Source organism: Hemitrygon akajei, chromosome 3, assembly GCF_048418815.1.
Source record: "Hemitrygon akajei chromosome 3, sHemAka1.3, whole genome shotgun sequence".
NCBI lineage: Eukaryota > Metazoa > Chordata > Chondrichthyes > Myliobatiformes > Dasyatidae > Hemitrygon > Hemitrygon akajei.
In genome coordinates, this window is record NC_133126.1 from 208,050,772 (window position 1) to 208,068,421 (window position 17,650).

At 47.9% G+C, this 17,650-nt stretch overlaps 1 protein-coding gene across 3 annotated transcripts in view; it reads left to right on the top strand.

Moving 5' to 3' along the window:
* Positions 1 to 17,650, top strand: part of LOC140725808 (lipoma-preferred partner homolog) — a 466,117-nt gene that overhangs the window by 193,949 nt on the left and 254,518 nt on the right. For all 3 annotated transcript variants that reach the window (XM_073041777.1, XM_073041776.1, XM_073041778.1), the window contains exon 2: positions 5,539 to 5,760. In XM_073041777.1, the coding sequence (XP_072897878.1) occupies positions 5,550 to 5,760 (211 nt within the window). In that variant the 5' untranslated portion in view covers positions 5,539 to 5,549. The remainder of the gene's footprint in view (positions 1 to 5,538; positions 5,761 to 17,650) is intronic.

Sequence of the window (17,650 nt, forward strand, 5' to 3'; positions counted from 1 at the left end):
CTGGGCACCCACCAGAAAAAGCGGGATCTCCCGGTGGCCACCTATTTTAATTCCACTTCCCATTTTCATTCCGATATGTCTAACCATGGCCTCCTCCACTGTTGTGATGAGGCCACACTTAGGTTGGAGGAACAAACAGTATATTCTGTTTGGGTAGCCTACAACCTGATAGCATGAACATCAATTTCTCAAACTTCTGGTAATGTCTCCTACTCCCCCCTTCTCTATTCCCATTCCCTTTTCCTTCTCTCACCTTATCTCCTTGCCTACCCATCGCCTCCCTCTGGTGCTCCTCCCCCTTTTTTCTGTCTTCCATAGCCTTCTGTCTCTTTAACCAATCAATTTCTCCCATTTAACTTCATCATTCCCCCTCCTGGTTTCACTTATCATTTGGTGTTTCTCTCTCCCTTCCCCCATCTTTTAAATCTACTCATCAGCTTTTCTTTGCCCAGTCCTGCCAAAGGGTTTTGGTTCAAAACGTCAACTGCACTCTTTTCCTAGATAGATAGATAGATACTTTATTCATCCCCATGGGGAAATTCAACATTTTTTCCAATGTCCCATACACTTATTGTAGCAAAACTAATTACATACAATACTTAACTCAGTAAAAATATGATATGCATCTAAAATCACCCTCTCAAAAAGCATTAATAAATAGCTTTTAAAAAGTTCTTAAGTAGTTTACTTAAATACATTGAGTCCTAACCCCGGCACCTTAACATATCTTACTCCTGGCGGTTGAATTGTAAAGCCGAATGGCATTGGGGAGTATTGATCTCTTCATCCTGTCTGAGGAGCATTGCATCGATAGCAACCTGTCGCTGAAACTGCTTCTCTGTCTCTGGATGGTGCTATGTAGAGGATGTTCAGGGTTTTCCATAATTGACCGTAGCCTACTCAGCTGCCAGCTGCCTGGCCTGCTGAATTCCTCCAGCATTTTGTGCGTGTTGCTTGGATTTGCAGCATCTGCAGATGCTCTCTTGTTTGCGGTCTAATTCTGCTCCTCTGTCCTTGTAAAGGCCATTGTAGACAGCCCACTGTCACTCGGGCATCTCGTGTCGTCTGTCACTTGGTTGGCTGATCATCTTCGTGCAGCCTGCCGTATCCTTGTTATGTTTGTCCAGACAGCATAGAAGGGTGTTGTCTCACTGATTTTGCTTTATTCATGACTGCATCGCACCTGCATTATAGTATGAAACAGTGAACTCTGTGATTGAGGTTGGATTAAGTGACACGTGTCTTGTGCTGCTGGGTGGGACAGTCTGTGAACCTTTTGACTGTTTTTTTTAATAATTGCCAGGAACCCAGTGAACTCCCTTACACTGCATCCTGATAGTTAAACACAGAGCCTTTAACTGCCCTTGCAGGTGGGATGGTTTGAAGTTGCCTGTTGGGATCTGGACTGTGGGAGGAAACCAGAACACGCAGAGAAAACCCATGTGCTTATGAGAATGATGTACAAACTTTCTTTTGGAGGACATCGGAATTGAACCCTGAACTCGAACACGCTGAACATCGGAATTGAACTCTGAACTCGAACGCGCTGAACATCGGAATTGAACTCTGAACTGTAATAACGTTACACTAGCTGATAATCAGATCCTGCCACCACCTCCCCCCCACCCCCCTTCAATAGTGCTTTCCTTTTGCCTCTTCCTCCCAACAAACTAGACTGGTGATCTTTAGTGCAGCATCAAACCTTTGTTTTATAAAACTACAGAAGTTTATTCACGCATAGAACACCCACATGAGGGATTTACAAGATTTAACAATTTCAAATTAAAATATGGCTACTACTGTCTATAACACACTCAATTCCCACTGATCCTGGAAATCCCCCACTGTATTCATAGTGACTGCATATTCTCTCCCCAAGGACAAAAGGACAGACCTAACCCCGGAACAGGAGGCAGCTTTGGCAGTCGGCCCCGGCAGAGCCACTGACTGGCCAACATGAATGGCCATCTTGGCCATGCCCAGGTAGCAAGCCCACCAGCAGACCTGAGCAACTCACGTCCCACTCACCATCCTCCCCCGTACTGGATGCCCATATATCAGATACTTAAACCAAGAGTTGCATCCTCTCACACTGCATATAAATATGGTACACTCACTCTTCATGACCGCAGAATGGACAGCTTCAGACCCTCATTCACGCTGACCGTCGGTAGGTACACAAACCCTGCAGCACAACTCCATCAAGATGCTCATCTGAGCCAGTCTCATTTGCCTTCATTTGATTCACATCTATCTAAACTTCTGTCCAAATATATGTTGCACCATTGTAATTGTGCCCCCACTCCCCCCAGCAGCCTCATTCCTCTTACATACAACATACTACAATACAGCACAGTACAGGCCCTACGTTCCACAGTCTTGTGCTAACCTTGTAACCTACTCGAGGCATCCATCATCAAAGACCTCTACCACCCAGGCCATGCTTTCTTCTCTCTGCTGCCATTAGGAAGGAGGCAAAGGAGTCACAGAACCCACACCACCAGGATCAGGAACAGTTATTACCCCTCAACCATCAGGATCCTGAACCAGAGGGGATAACTTCACTCACCCTATCGCTGAACTAATTTACAACCAATGGACTCACTTTCAAGGACTCTTCATCACATGTTCTCGATTTTTATTGTGCATTTATTTATTGTTATTAGTTTGCTTGTTTTTTATGAAAAGTCTTCCGTCTCCCCTTAAATATTTGCCCTTTAGTTCTTGATTCCCCATCCTTGGGAAAAGACTGAGTGCTTTCACCCTATCTACAGGGTATGAAGAGCTATGTCAATGGTACCTGGCAGAATGACAGTTCAGCACAGGCCAGATGGGAGGAAGGGCCTGTTTCTGTACTGTAATGTTCCATGAGCCTATGGCCGAAATAGATCAGTCATGATCTGTTGGGGTGGAATGGCAATGTAGTGGTTAGCCATAAGACCATAAGCCATAGGAGCAGAATTAGGCCATCTGGCCCATTGAGTCTGCTCTGCCATTCAATCATGGCTGATCCTTTCTTTTATCTCCTCCTCAACCCCAGTTTCTGGTCTTCTTCCCGTAACCTTCAATGCGGTTTCCATCGAGAACCTATCAATCTCTGCCTTAAATACACCCAATGACCTGGCCTCCACAGTTGCCTGAGGTAATAAATTGCATAAGTTCACCATCTTCTGGCTAAAGAAATTTCCCTGCATCTCTTTTTTAAATGGATGCCCCACAATCCTGAGGCTGTGCCCTCTTGTCCTAGACTCCCCCACTATGGGAAACATCCTTTCCACATCTACTCTGACTCGGCCTTTCAACATTCAAAAGGTTTCAATGAGATCTCCTTTCATCCTTCTAAACTCTAGTGAGTACAGACCCAGTGCTATCAAACTTGCCCCATATGATAACCCTTTCATTCCTGGAATCATCCTTGTGAACTCCACTGAACCCTCTCCAATGCCAGCACATCTTTTCTTAGATGAGGAGCCCAAAACTGTTCACAATACTCACCAGTGCCTTATAAAGCTTCAGCATCACATCCTTGCTCTTGTATTCTAGACCTCTTGAAATGAATGCTAACATGGCATTTGCCTTCTTCACCACAGACTCAGCCTGCAAGTTAACCTTTAGGGTGTTCTGCACAAGTACTCCCAAGTCTCTTTGCATCTCAGATTTTTGGATTTTCTCCCCGTTTAGAAAATAGTCTGCACCTTTATTTCTACTACTAAAGTGCATGATCATGCATTTTCCAACATTGTATTTCATTTGCCACTTTCTTACCCATTCTCCTAATCTGTCCAAGTTCTTCGGCTTTTCCTCAACACTACCTGCCCCTCCACCAATCTACATATCATCTGCTAATTTGGCAACAAAGCCATCTATTCCATCAATAAATCATTTATATACAGCATAAAAAGAAGTGGTCCCAACACTGACTCCTGCGGAACACCCCTAGTCACTGGCAGCCAACCAAACAAGGATCCTTTTAATCTCACTCACTGAAAGTCAAATATACAACATCCACTGCATCCCCTTTCTCTATCTTACTTGTAATCTCCTCAAAGAATTCCAACAAGTTTGTCAGGCAGGATTTTCCCTGAAGGAAACCATACTGACTTTGTCCTATCTTGACCTGTGTCAACAAGTACTCCATAACCTCATCCCTAACATTTGACTCTAACATCTTCCCAACCACTGAGGTCAGGCTAACTGGTCTGTAATTTCCTTTCTGCTGCCTCCCTCCTTTTGTAGAGAGTGGAGTGACATTTGCATTAAAGAGTGGAGTGACAATTGGCGCTAATACAGCTCAAGGTCAGAGTTCAGTTCCGGCGCGGCCTGTAAGCAAGTTTATACGCCCCTTCCTGTATGTGCGTGGGTTTTGCTTGGGTGCTCCCATTTTTTCCCGCAGTTCAAAGTCCTATCAATTAGTACGTTCATTGGTCATTGCAGATTGTCCTTTGATTAGACTAGGGTTAAATCGGTGGGTCGCTGGACACCTCAGCACAAAGGACCGGAAGGTCCTGGTCCGTGCTGTATACTAAATAAATAAATACCCTTATTCCTGTCTGCCTTTCCTGTATTAAGAGCTAGATTCCTCTGTGCATTTTCTTCAACAGATTTTTGCAATGCACGTACAAAGATAATAAGCTTAAAAGCATCTTTCTGTGCTACACGAACATGGTGGTTTCTTAAGCATGGATGAAATGGCTAATGTATGAAGATCATTTGGTGGCTGCAGGCTTGTACTCACTGGAGCTTAGAAACCTATTGAATGTTGAAAGGCTAAGATAGAGTGAATGTGGAGAGGATGTTTTCTATAGTGAGAGAGTCTAAGACCAGAGTTCACAGCCTCAGAATGGAGGGACATCCATTTAGAACAAAGATGAGGAAGAATTTCTTTAGTCAGAGGCTGGTGAATCTGTGGAATTCATTGCCACTGACAGCTGTGGAGGCCGAGTCATTGGGTACATTTAAAGTGGAGTGTGGTAGGTTCTTGATTAGTGAGGGCAAAGATGACAGGGAATGGGGTTTAGAGTGATAATAAATCAGCCATGACGGAATGGTAGAGCAGATTGTCCCTTCAGAACAGAGAAGAGGAGGAATTTCTTTAGCCAGAGAGTGGTAAATCTGTGGAATAGGTTGATATGTTCTTGATTAGTCAGGGCATCAAAGGTTATTGTGAGAAGGCAGATGAATGGAGTTGAGAGGGATATAATAAATCAGACATGATGGAATGGTGGAGCAGACTAGATGGGCCAATGACTTAATTGTGTTCCTGTGTATTATTGTCTTTGGTATTATGGTCCCAACATTTATATATTATACTATATGGAGTTTAGATAAGCCATCTTGCATATTTATATTTAATATGTTCTTTATCTTATTGTGTTTTTTTTTGTGCTGCATCGGATTTGGAGTAACTGTTATTTCGTTCTCTTTACACTTGTGTAGTGGAAATTATGTTAAACAATCTTAAAGCTTGAATAGAGTGCTCTCCCCTGGACTGGCACACTTCAGACATCTCCTCACTTCACTGCTTTTTGTGTTTTTCAGGGTTCAAAGCCATGTCTAACCCAAGCTGGCTGCTCGCAAAGGATGTCGATACCTCTGGTCATGTGTCAGCCAGGATGGAGACCATGACTTCAATCACCAACCCCAGTATCTCTGTATCGACTCAACAAGCGCCCAAGAAGTTTGCACCTGTGGTCGCTCCAAAGCCCAAGTATAACCCTTACAAGCCAAATGGGCATCCCAGGGCTCAGGTGGTGGCTGAAGGTAGGTCCACAACAAGAATGTAAAGATGAAACATTAGCTTGATTTGTTGTGTGTACATTGAAACTTTGCCATCTACAGTGAAATGCACCCACCCTCAGCATCGTTACTGCACTGGCTCTGGCATTCAAGGACTTGGGCTACATATATTTCCATATGTTTTAGTGACTGTATATTTCTTTCTACTATCATAACTATATGTGCTGTGTTCTGTTGTACTATGTTTTGCGCCTTGGCACCACAGGAACAGTGTTTTGTTTGGCTGTATTCATGAGTACGATTGAATGACAGTCAAATTTAAATTTTAAAAAAACTTGAATTATTGCAACAGCCAGCACAGTGTGAGGATGTGCTGGGGTAGCTCGCAAGTGTGGCTATACTAACATGGCCACACTTTCTAACCCTAACGGATACATCGTTGGAATATGGGAGGAGCCCAGAACGGTTGGAGGAAACCCACACAGTCACTGGGATAACGTACAGACAGCGGCACGGATTGAAGCCAGGCTGACACTGTAAAATGTTACACTACCATGCCGTCCTATCTGTAGACCCAGTGAACTCTCACACCACACACCCCACTCTCAACATCCAGGGAGAGAAGTACAGCACAGAAACAGCTAGTCCATGCCAAAACTATTTAAACTGCCTATCTCAACGACCTGCAACGGGACCATAGCCCTAATACCCCTTCCATCCAAACTCCTCTCAGACATTGAAATCAAGCTTGCGTCCACCACGAGCTGTCAGCTTCGACCCTCTGAGCGAAGAGTTTTTCCCTCATGTCCCCTTAAACCTTTCACCTTTCACCCTTAAACCATGACTTCTGGTTGTGGTCCCACCCAACCTCAGTGGAAAAAGCCTGCCTGTATTTACTCTACCCCTCATAATTTTGTACACTTCCACCAAATCTATTCTCAATTTTCTACAAACGTTTGTACATTCTAAAGAATACTGTCCTAACCAATTCAATCTTTCCTTATAAATCAAGTCCTTCAGATCCAGAAACATCCTTGTAAATTTTCTCTGTACTCTTTCAACCTTGTTTACCTCTTTTCAGTAGGTAGGTGACCAAAACCGCACACAACACTCCAAATTAGGCCTCACCAATGTCTTCTACAGCTTCAACATAACATCCAAACCGCTGTATTCAATACATTGATTTATGAGGGCCAATATGCCGAAAGCTTTCTTTACAACCCTATCTACCTGTGACGCCACTTTCAATGTATTATGGAATTTTATCCCTTTGTTCTACCACACTCCTCAGACTCCCTATGGCAGATGAACTAAATGAGTATTTTGCATCCATCTTCACTGTGGAAAACACTAACAGTATGCCAGATGTTGAAGGGTGTGAGGGAAGAGAAGTGAGTGCAATTACTATTACAAGGGAGAAGAAGCTCAAAAAGCTGAAAGACTAAGGGTACACGTCACCAGGACCAGAGGAGCTGCACCCTGGGGATCTGAAGGAGTTAGCGTTAGAGATTGTGGAGGCATTAGAAATGATCTTTCAAAAATTGTTGAACACTGACATGATGCTAGAGGACTGGAAAATTGCAAATGTAATTCCACTCCTTAAGAAAGGAAATTCTAGACCAGTTAGCCTGATCTCAGTTGTTGGGAAATGTTGGAGTCAATTGTTATGGAGTACTTGGAGACACAGAACAAAATCAGCATGGTTTCTGAAGGGAAAATCTTCCCTGACTAACCTGTTGGAATTCTTTGAAGAGATTACAAGTAGGATAGATAAAGGGGATGTAGTGGATGTTGTATATTTGGACTTTCAGAAGGCCTTTGACATGGTGCCACACATGGGGCTGCTTACCAAGTTAAGAGCCCATGGTGTTACAGGGAAGTTACTAAGATGGTTAAAGCATTGGCTGATTGGAAGGAGGCAGCAAGTGGAATAAAAGGATCCTTGTCTGGTTGGCTGCCAGTGACTAGTGATGTTCCACAGGGGGCGGTGTAGGGACCGCTTCTTTTTTTGCTGTATATCAGTGATTTAGATGATGGAATAGATGGCTTTATTGCCGAGTTTGCAGATGTTAAAAAGATTGGTGGAGAGGCAGATAGTGTTGAGGAAACAGATACAATGCAGAAGAACAAGAAAGTGGCAAATGAAGTACAATGTTGGAAAATGCACGGTCATGCACTTGGTAGTCGAAATAAATGTGTGGACTATTTTCTAAACGGAGAAAATCCAAAAATCTGAGATGCAAAGAGACTTGGGATCCTTGTGCTGAACACCCTGAAGATTAACTTGCAGGTTGAGTCAGTGGTGAGGAAGGCAAATGCAATGTTAGCATTCATTTCAAGAGGTCTAGAATACACGAGCAGGGTTGTGATGCTGAGACTTTATGAGGCACTGGTTGGGCCTCACCTTCAGTATTGTGAACAGTTTTGGACCCCTCATCTTCGAAAAGATGTGCTGGCACTGGAAAGAGTCCAGAGGAAGTTCACAAGGATGATTCCAGGGATACAAGGAATGTTTGATGGCTCTGGGTCTGTACTCACTAGAATTTAGAAGGATGAGGGCAGATCTCATTGAAACCTTTTGAATGTTGAAAGGCTGAGACAGAGTAGATGTGGAAAGGATGTTTCCCATGGTGAGGGAGTCTAGGACCAGAGGGCACAGCCTCAGGATTATGGGGCGTCCATTTAAAAAAGAGATGCAGGGAAATTTCTTTAGCCAGAGGGTGGTGAACTAATGGAATTTATTACCACAGGCAGCTGTTGGGGCCAGGTCATTGGGTGTATTTAAGGCAAAGCTTGATAGGTTCTCGATGGAAATCACATTGAAGGTTACAGGAAGAAGGCTGGGAAGCATGGCTGAGAAGGGCAAAAGAAAGATCGACCATGATTGAATGGTAGAGCCGAGTCAATGGGCCAAATGGCCTAATTCTGCTCCTTTGTCTTATGGTCTTGTGGTCCTTAGCATCCTATAATTCACTGTGTAAGACCTACTCTAGATGTTCAACTGAAGTGCAAAACCTCACATTTGTCTTCATTAAATTCTGTCTGCCATTTTTCAGCCCATTTTTCCAGCTGATCCAAGCCCTGATAGCCTTCCTCGTTGTCCACTGGGCCCACAATCTTGGTGTCACCTGTAAATTTGCTGATCCAGTTAATCACATTATCATCCAGATCGTTTATATAGATGACAAACAACAACAGACCCAGCACCGATCCCTGCAGTATTCCTTGAGTGACAGACCTTCAGTCAGGGAGGCAATCCTCTACTACAACTCTGTGACTTTTCGCACAAAGCCAGTGTCTAATCAAATTTACTATCTCATCCTGAATGCTGAACAACTGAACCTTCTTGACCAGCATCTCATGTGGGACTTTGTCAAATGCTGTACTAAAGTCCATGTAGACAACATCCACTGCCTCACCTTCATTCACCTTCCTGTTAACTACCTTGAAAACCTCTATAGGATTGGTTAGACATGACCAGCCACGCACAAAACTATGCTGTCAATTTTTAATCAGTCCATGTCTGGCGAAATACTTGTACATCCAGTCCCTTGGAACACCTTCCAGTAACTTTCCCTCAACTGATGTCAGACTCACTGGCCTAGAATTTCCTGGTTTCTGTTTAGAGCCTTTTTGCACAGCGGAATAACATCCTCCATCCTCTGGTACCTCCTGTCACTAAGGATGTTTGAAATATCTCTGCTAGGGCCCTGGCAATTTCTGCAATGGCTTCCTCTACAATCCGAGGGAATGCCTTCTCAGGAACTGGGGATTTATCCACTCTGATTTGCCTCAGGGTAGCAAACACCTCCTCCTCTGTGATCGGTACAGGGTACATGAAGTTGATGCCGCTTTGCCTCACTTCTATTGACTCTGTATCTGTCTCCCAATGGAAAGAATTCATTTAAGATCTCTCCCATCTGTTTTGGTTTCACACAGGGTTTACTGCTCTGATCTTCCAGAGGACCAATTTTGTCCCTTGCAATCCTTTTACTTTTAACATACCTTTAGAATCCCTTAAGATTCTCCTTCACCTTGTCTGCTAGAGCAACTTTATGCCTTCTTTTAGTTCTCCTGCTTTCTTCAAGTGTTCTCTTGCATTTCGTAGACTCCATAAGCACCTCATTTGTTCCTACCTGCTAAACATCTTTTTTTCTCTTAACCAGGGCTTCAATACCTCCAGAAAACCAAGGTTCCCTACTCTTGTTATCTTTACCTTTTATTCTGACAGGCACATACAAGCTTTGTAATTTCAAATTTTCACTTTTGAATGCCTCCCACTTTCCAAGTACACTTTTGCCAGAAAACAGCCTGTTCCAATCACACTTGCCAGAACATTACTGAAACCATCAAAATTACCCTTTCTCCAATTTAGGCTCTCAACCTGCAGACCAGACCTACCTCTTTGCTTATTTAAGTTGGTTGGCTGCCATGCCGGCATAGTTAACCCTATATGTCAACCACTGGCCATGAGAAGCAATCGGCCAGGGCATTATTTTTCCCATTGATATGTTGTATATCTCTTGTGAACATGGATATCAGGACCAGGAAACATTGCTGCCATGCAGGCCAAGGGTCTGATATTTTGGCCATTGCATGCACGAGGGATTTGTGGTCAACGAACGCTGGGAAATGGTGACCCACGATAAGAAAATGAAAAAGACTGACAGACAGATAGAGGCTGAGAAGGACACGATCAAACGTGTTGTACTTCCTATCGGGGAGATGGAGCTGGCGACGGAAGAAAGCGAGTGGCTGCCACAGGCCTCCGACCAGCTGTTCGTGCACAGCACCCACGGCACAGTCTGAAATGTCAGTAGTAGTGGCGATGGGTGCATCGGGGAGCGGGTGCGTTAGAAAGAGCTTATTTGGTATCAAATGCCCTGGTCATGTCCACTGACCAGTCTAGTACTTGATGAGGGGCACTAGACAGGAGGAGCATAATTTCAGCAGCTCTCGGAATTAACCGTGATAGAAATTCACCGTCCCTAAAACTCCTGTAGTTTTTCAGTAGTGCGGGGCGGGGGGGAGGGGGGGGGGGTAGAATCCATAATAGCGGCTGCTTTTGATGGGAGGGATTTTTCACCTTCTGTGGAGATTCGATGGCCGAGAAAGTCCATTGTCAACAACCCAAACTGGCATTTAGCAGGGTTAATAATAAACCAGTGTTGGCTTTAAGCGGACAAAAAGCGTGCAGAGTTGAGATACGTGTTCTAATTTGAATCTATTGGCGACAGGTATATTATCCAGGTGAACAAAAAGAAAATCCAAGTCTTTTAAGACAGGGTCCATTAACCATTGGAAACTCTTCTGTGTTTTTCAGCCCAAATGACATGTGCAGAAACTTAGAGGCCAATTGAGGTTATCACAGCTGTTTTGGAAATGTCCTCCGCACACACCAGCACCTGATGGTAGCCCCTAATTGATCGAGTTTGGGGAGAAAAAAATGACTTTCTGACTAAATGTGCTGAAAAGTCTTGAATGTGTGGGCCCAGGAATCAGTAATGACCACAGGGGTTGCAACCAGCATTGGACTTAAGGACAATATGAAGGGGAGAAGCCCAGGGGCTATTTGACTGACAGAGAATGCCAAGTCTTTCCATATTGGCAAACTCAGCTTTCAAAGTTTCCAGCTTTTCTGGGCCCAGTCTACACGCACGGTCGTAGACTGCTGGGCCAATCATGGAAATCTGGTGCTCAAACCCATATTTTGTGACTCTTGTGAGGTTTAGGAATTCGCCCAGCAGGCGAGTGACCTCACAGGTGGTCGTGCAGGTGCTTGACAGGGTCGTTGTGGGGAACTTACTGGGGGAGAGGGGTAACGACCCAAAGTCCTTGACATCCACAAGCCGGCAGTTCTTAAGATTATCAGCTGTCCTTGGGCACACAGGCAACCTGCACCGAGCAGATGTCTAGCCACTTTAGCCAGGACGAATTTCCACGTGTAGCGTTGCCCACTGAAGCAGAGCGTCACCCGCCATGTCCTGTGAGTCTGGATCCCGCTGCCAATGGCGGTCTCCAGTGAGGTTTTGCCACTCTTTGCTTGCTCATCAATAGGCAATATGGCATCACACCCACTTGAGCAGCGGTGTCACACGGGAAACTCGCCCTGAAAGGGTGTCTGTAATGAACAGTAGACGACCCTGGCAGCTGGAAACCACAGAGCTCACACGCCCCTGATGTCCCGATGTGCTGTCGCTGTCGAAGCTGTCAGCACTTCCTAACATTCCTAGCAAAGCAAGCGAGGTAAAACCAGGCCTAGTGTCGTCTGTTTCGCAGCCGCAGATGTTCTTATGTTGGGGGCCTTGCTGACTGGGGATTATTGAGGCAGAGGAAGGAGGAGAAACGATGCACTACTGTCGTATCGGAGGATAATTCATCCATTCAGTCCATCACAGCTTATCCGCCATTCCATCGCCATTCCTCTCAACCCCATTTTTCTGCCTCATCCCCATTACCTTTCACTAATTAACCTTTACATCAGCTTTACATCTACGACCCTATCAGCCTCAGCTTTACATCTACTAACCTATCAGCCTCAGCTTTACATCTACTAACCTATCAGCCTCAGCTTTACATCTACGACCCTATCAGCCTCAGCTTTACATCTACGACCCTATCAGCCTCAGCTTTACATCTACTAACCTATCAGCCTCAGCTTTACATCTACTAACCTATCAGCCTCAGCTTTACATCTACTAACCTATCAGCCTCAGCTTTACATCTACTAACCTATCAGCCTCAGCTTTACATCTACGACCCTATCAGCCTCAGCTTTACATCTACGACCCTATCAGCCTCAGCTTTACATCTACGACCCTATCAGCCTCAGCTTTACATCTACTAACCTATCAGCCTCAGCTTTACATCTACTAACCTATCAGCCTCAGCTTTACATCTACGACCCTATCAGCCTCAGCTTTACATCTACTAACCTACCAGCCTCAGCTTTACATCTACTAACCTATCAGCCTCAGCTTTACATCTACTAACCTATCAGCCTCAGCTTTACATATACCCCATAACAGCTGTCTATGGCAATGAATTCCACAGTTTTACCACCCTCAGTTGAAAGAAATTCCTCCTCATCTCTGTCAGAAATGGACGCCTCTCTATTTTGAGGGTTGTGCCATCTGCTCCTAGACTTCCCCACGATAGGAAACATCCTATAACTTAGCCTTTCAATATTCGAGAGGTCACAATGAGATCCCTCCTCTTTTCTCTAAAATCCATTGAATACAGACCCAGACACATCAAAAGCTTCTCATATATTAACCCTTTCATTCCTGGGAACATTCTCGTGAACATCCTCTAGATCCTCTCCAAATCCAGCACATCTTTATTAGTTAAGGGGTCCACACTGCTCACAATACTCCGTGTGGTCTGACCAATGCCTTATAAAGCTTCAGCTTTACATCCGTGCTTTAGTATTCTCATCCTTTCGAAATGAATGCTAGCATTGTATTTGCCTTCCTCATCACTGACTCAACCCTTATGTTTTAATCTACCTTGTTCTTCCCTCCCACTGCACTGTCTCATCTTTCATTCTCTCTAACCTGTTGCCCTCCTGCTCTTGCTTCCCATCTCAGTCCTCACCCTGGCTCATCTCCCACACTCTCTCTTCAGTTCATCTTCTATAGACACTAAGGTGAGGATTCTAGAACCATCCCTAGTTTTAGTCCCATGAAATGTGTTGGTTGTTGGCTGTCTCAGGATGTCACTGAGAAACCTGCGGCCCAGCGCAGCCTGGTTGCCTAGCAGTCGTGGATAGTGGAAACACTTGGATGGAGAACTACCGGATATGAGCTCCACATCAATGGACCAATCAGTTCACAAAACCCTCAACACTTCTCAAATCAGCCACAGGCCCCAAGGTAGCGACACAATTACACCTCAGGCTGTTGGAGTTCCAAGTTTGATTCTGGCGTCCTCTGTTAGGAGTCGCTGTACCTCTTCTCTGTAGAATGCCTGGGTTTTCTCCAGGTGCTCCGATTTCCTCCCACAGTCATATCGGTTAGTAGGTTAATTGGTCGTCGTAAATGGTTCTGTGATTAGGCTAGAGTTACATCGATGAGCAACGAGTGTAGAAGTTGTCAAGTCATGTTTTATAAATTTATTTTATTTAGAGATATCGCGTGGAACAGGCCCTTCTGTCCCTTCAAGTCACACCACCCAGCAACTCAAAGATTTAACCCTTACCTTAATCACAGGACAATGTACAATCTACCAAACAGTACATCTTTGGACTGCAGGAGGAAACCCACACATACGTACAATGAATGTACAAACCTTCTTATGGAGGAGCCAGAGCCGAACCCCGATCGCTGACACCCCAGGCTGTAATAGTGTCATGCTACATGGCACCTCACAGTGATGGGTATGGGCCGTGGGCAGGCAGATCTGTCCATTATGGTCAGCATAGATGTGGTGATCCTGGGGCTTCACAGGAAGCTGATCATCGCAAATTAGAAAGACACTTCCATAAGCCCGTTCCGTCATTTAATAAGGTAGTTTGTCTGACTGTGTCCTCATCTCCATTACCCTGTAGATAACCCACTACTTTTCAAAAAACTGCCTATCTCTGCCTGAAAAATATTTACGTAGAACAATACAGCACAGTCCAGGCCCTTTGACAAACCTTTTAACCTACTCTAAGGTGAATCTAGCCCTTCTCTCCCATGTAGCCCTGCATTTTTATTTCATTCGTGTGCCCATCTAAGAATCTCTTAAATGTCCCTAATCCATCTGCCTCTGGCACCCCCCCTGGCAGGACATTCCACGCACCCACCACTCTGTGTAAAACACCTGCCCCTGGCACCCCCCCTGGCAGGACATTCCACGCACCCACCACTCTGTGTAAAACACCTGCCCCTGGCACCCCCCCTGGCAGGACATTCCATGCACCCACCACTCTGTGTGAAACACCTGCCCCTGGCACCCCCCCTGGCAGGACATTCCACGCACCCACCACTCTGTGTGAAACACCTGCCCCTGGCACCCCCCCTGGCAGGACATTCCATGCACCCACCACTCTGTGTGAAACACCTGCCCCTGGCACCCCCCCTGGCAGGACATTCCATGCACCCACCACTCTGTGTGAAACACCTGCCCCTGGCACCCCCCCTGGCAGGACATTCCATGCACCCACCACTCTGTGTGAAACACCTGCCCCTGGCACCCCCCCTGGCAGGACATTCGACGCACCCACCACTCTGTGTGAAACACCTGCCCCTGGCATCCCCACTGGCAGGACATTCCATGCACCCACCACTCTGTGTGAAACACCTGCCCCTGGCACCCCCCCTGGCAGGACATTCCATGCACCCACCACTCTGTGTAAAACACCTGCCCCTGGCAGGACATTCCCTGCACCCACCACTCTGTGTAAAACACCTGCCCCTGGCAGGACATTCCACGCACCCACCACTCTGTGTGAAACACCTGCCCCTGGCACCCCCCCTGGCAGGACATTCCACGCACCCACCACTCTGTGTAAAACACCTGCCCCTGGCACCCCCCCCTGGCAGGACATTCCATGCACCCACCACTCTGTGTAAAACACCTGCCCCTGGCACCCCCCCGGCAGGACATTCCATGCACCCACCACTCTGTGTGAAACACCTGCCCCTGGCACCCCCCCTGGCAGGACATTCCACGCACCCACCACTCTGTGTGAAACACCTGCCCCTGGCAGGACATTCCACGCACCCACCACTCTGTGTGAAACACCTGCCCCTGGCACCCCCCCTGGCAGGACATTCCATGCACCCACCACTCTGTGTGAAACACCTGCCCCTGGCACCCCCCCCTGGCAGGACATTCCACGCACCCACCACTCTGTGTGAAACACCTGCCCCTGGCACCCCCCCTGGCAGGACATTCCACGCACCCACCACTCTGTGTAAAACACCTGCCCCTGGCACCCCCCCCTGGCAGGACATTCCATGCACCCACCACTCTGTGTAAAACACCTGCCCCTGGCACCCCCCCCTGGCAGGACATTCCATGCACCCACCACTCTGTGTGAAAAATCTGCCCCTGGCACCCCCCCTGGCAGGACATTCCACGCACCCACCACTCTGTGTGAAACACCTGCCCCTGGCACCCCCCCGGCAGGACATTCCATGCACCCACCACTCTGTGTAAAACACCTGCCCCTGGCACCCCCCCCTGGCAGGACATTCCATGCACCCACCACTCTGTGTGAAAAATCTGCCCCTGGCACCCCCCCTGGCAGGACATTCCACGCACCCACCACTCTGTGTGAAACACCTGCCCCTGGCAGGACATTCCACGCACCCACCACTCTGTGTGAAACACCTGCCCCTGGCACCCCCCCCGGCAGGACATTCCATGCACCCACCACTCTGTGTGAAACACCTGCCCCTGGCACCCCCCCTGGCAGGACATTCCACGCACCCACCACTCTGTGTGAAACACCTGCCCCTGGCAGGACATTCCACGCACCCACCACTCTGTGTGAAACACCTGCCCCTGGCACCCCCCCTGGCAGGACATTCCATGCACCCACCACTCTGTGTGAAACACCTGCCCCTGGCACCCCCCCTGGCAGGACATTCCATGCACCCACCACTCTGTGTGAAACACCTGCCCCTGGCACCCCCCCTGGCAGGACATTCCATGCACCCACCACTCTGTGTGAAACACCTGCCCCTGGCACCCCCCCTGGCAGGACATTCCACGCACCCACCACTCTGTGTGAAACACCTGCCCCTGGCACCCCCCCTGGCAGGACATTCCACGCACCCACCACTCTGTGTGAAACACCTGCCCCTGGCATCCCCCCTGGCAGGACATTCCACGCACCCACCACTCTGTGTGAAACACCTGCCCCTGGCACCCCCCCTGGCAGGACATTCCACGCACCCACCACTCTGTGTGAAACACCTGCCCCTGGCACCCCCCCTGGCAGGACATTCCACGCACCCACCACTCTGTGTGAAACACCTGCCCCTGGCACCCCCCCCTGGCAGGACATTCCACGCACCCACCACTCTGTGTGAAACACCTGCCCCTGGCACCCCCCCTGGCAGGACATTCCATGCACCCACCACTCTGTGTGAAACACCTGCCCCTGGCAGGACATTCCACGCACCCACCACTCTGTGTGAAACACCTGCCCCTGGCAGGACATTCCACGCACCCACCACTCTGTGTGAAACACCTGCCCCTGGCACCCCCCCCTGGCAGGACATTCCATGCACCCACCACTCTGTGTGAAACACCTGCCCCTGGCACCCCCCCTGGCAGGACATTCCACGCACCCACCACTCTGTGTGAAACACCTGCCCCTGGCACCCCCCCTGGCAGGACATTCCATGCACCCACCACTCTGTGTGAAACACCTGCCCCTGGCAGGACATTCCACGCACCCACCACTCTGTGTGAAACACCTGCCCCTGGCACCCCCCCTGGCAGGACATTCCATGCACCCACCACTCTGTGTAAAACACCTGCCCCTGGCACCCCCCCTGGCAGGACATTCCATGCACCCACCACTCTGTGTAATCCATCTGCCTCTGGCACCACCCCTGGCAGGACATTCCATACACCCACCACTCTGTGTAATCCATCTGCCTCTGGCACCCCCCCTGGCAGGACATTTCATGCACCCACCACTCTGTGTGAAACACCTGCCCCTGGCACCCCCCCTGGCAGGACATTCCATGCACCCACCACTCTGTGTGAAACACCTGCCCCTGGCACCCCCCCCTGGCAGGACATTCCATGCACCCACCACTCTGTGTGAAACACCTGCCCCTGGCACCCCCCCTGGCAGGACATTCCATGCACCCACCACTCTGTGTGAAACACCTGCCCCTGGCACCCCCCCTGGCAGGACATTCCACGCACCCACCACTCTGTGTGAAACACCTGCCCCTGGCACCCCCCC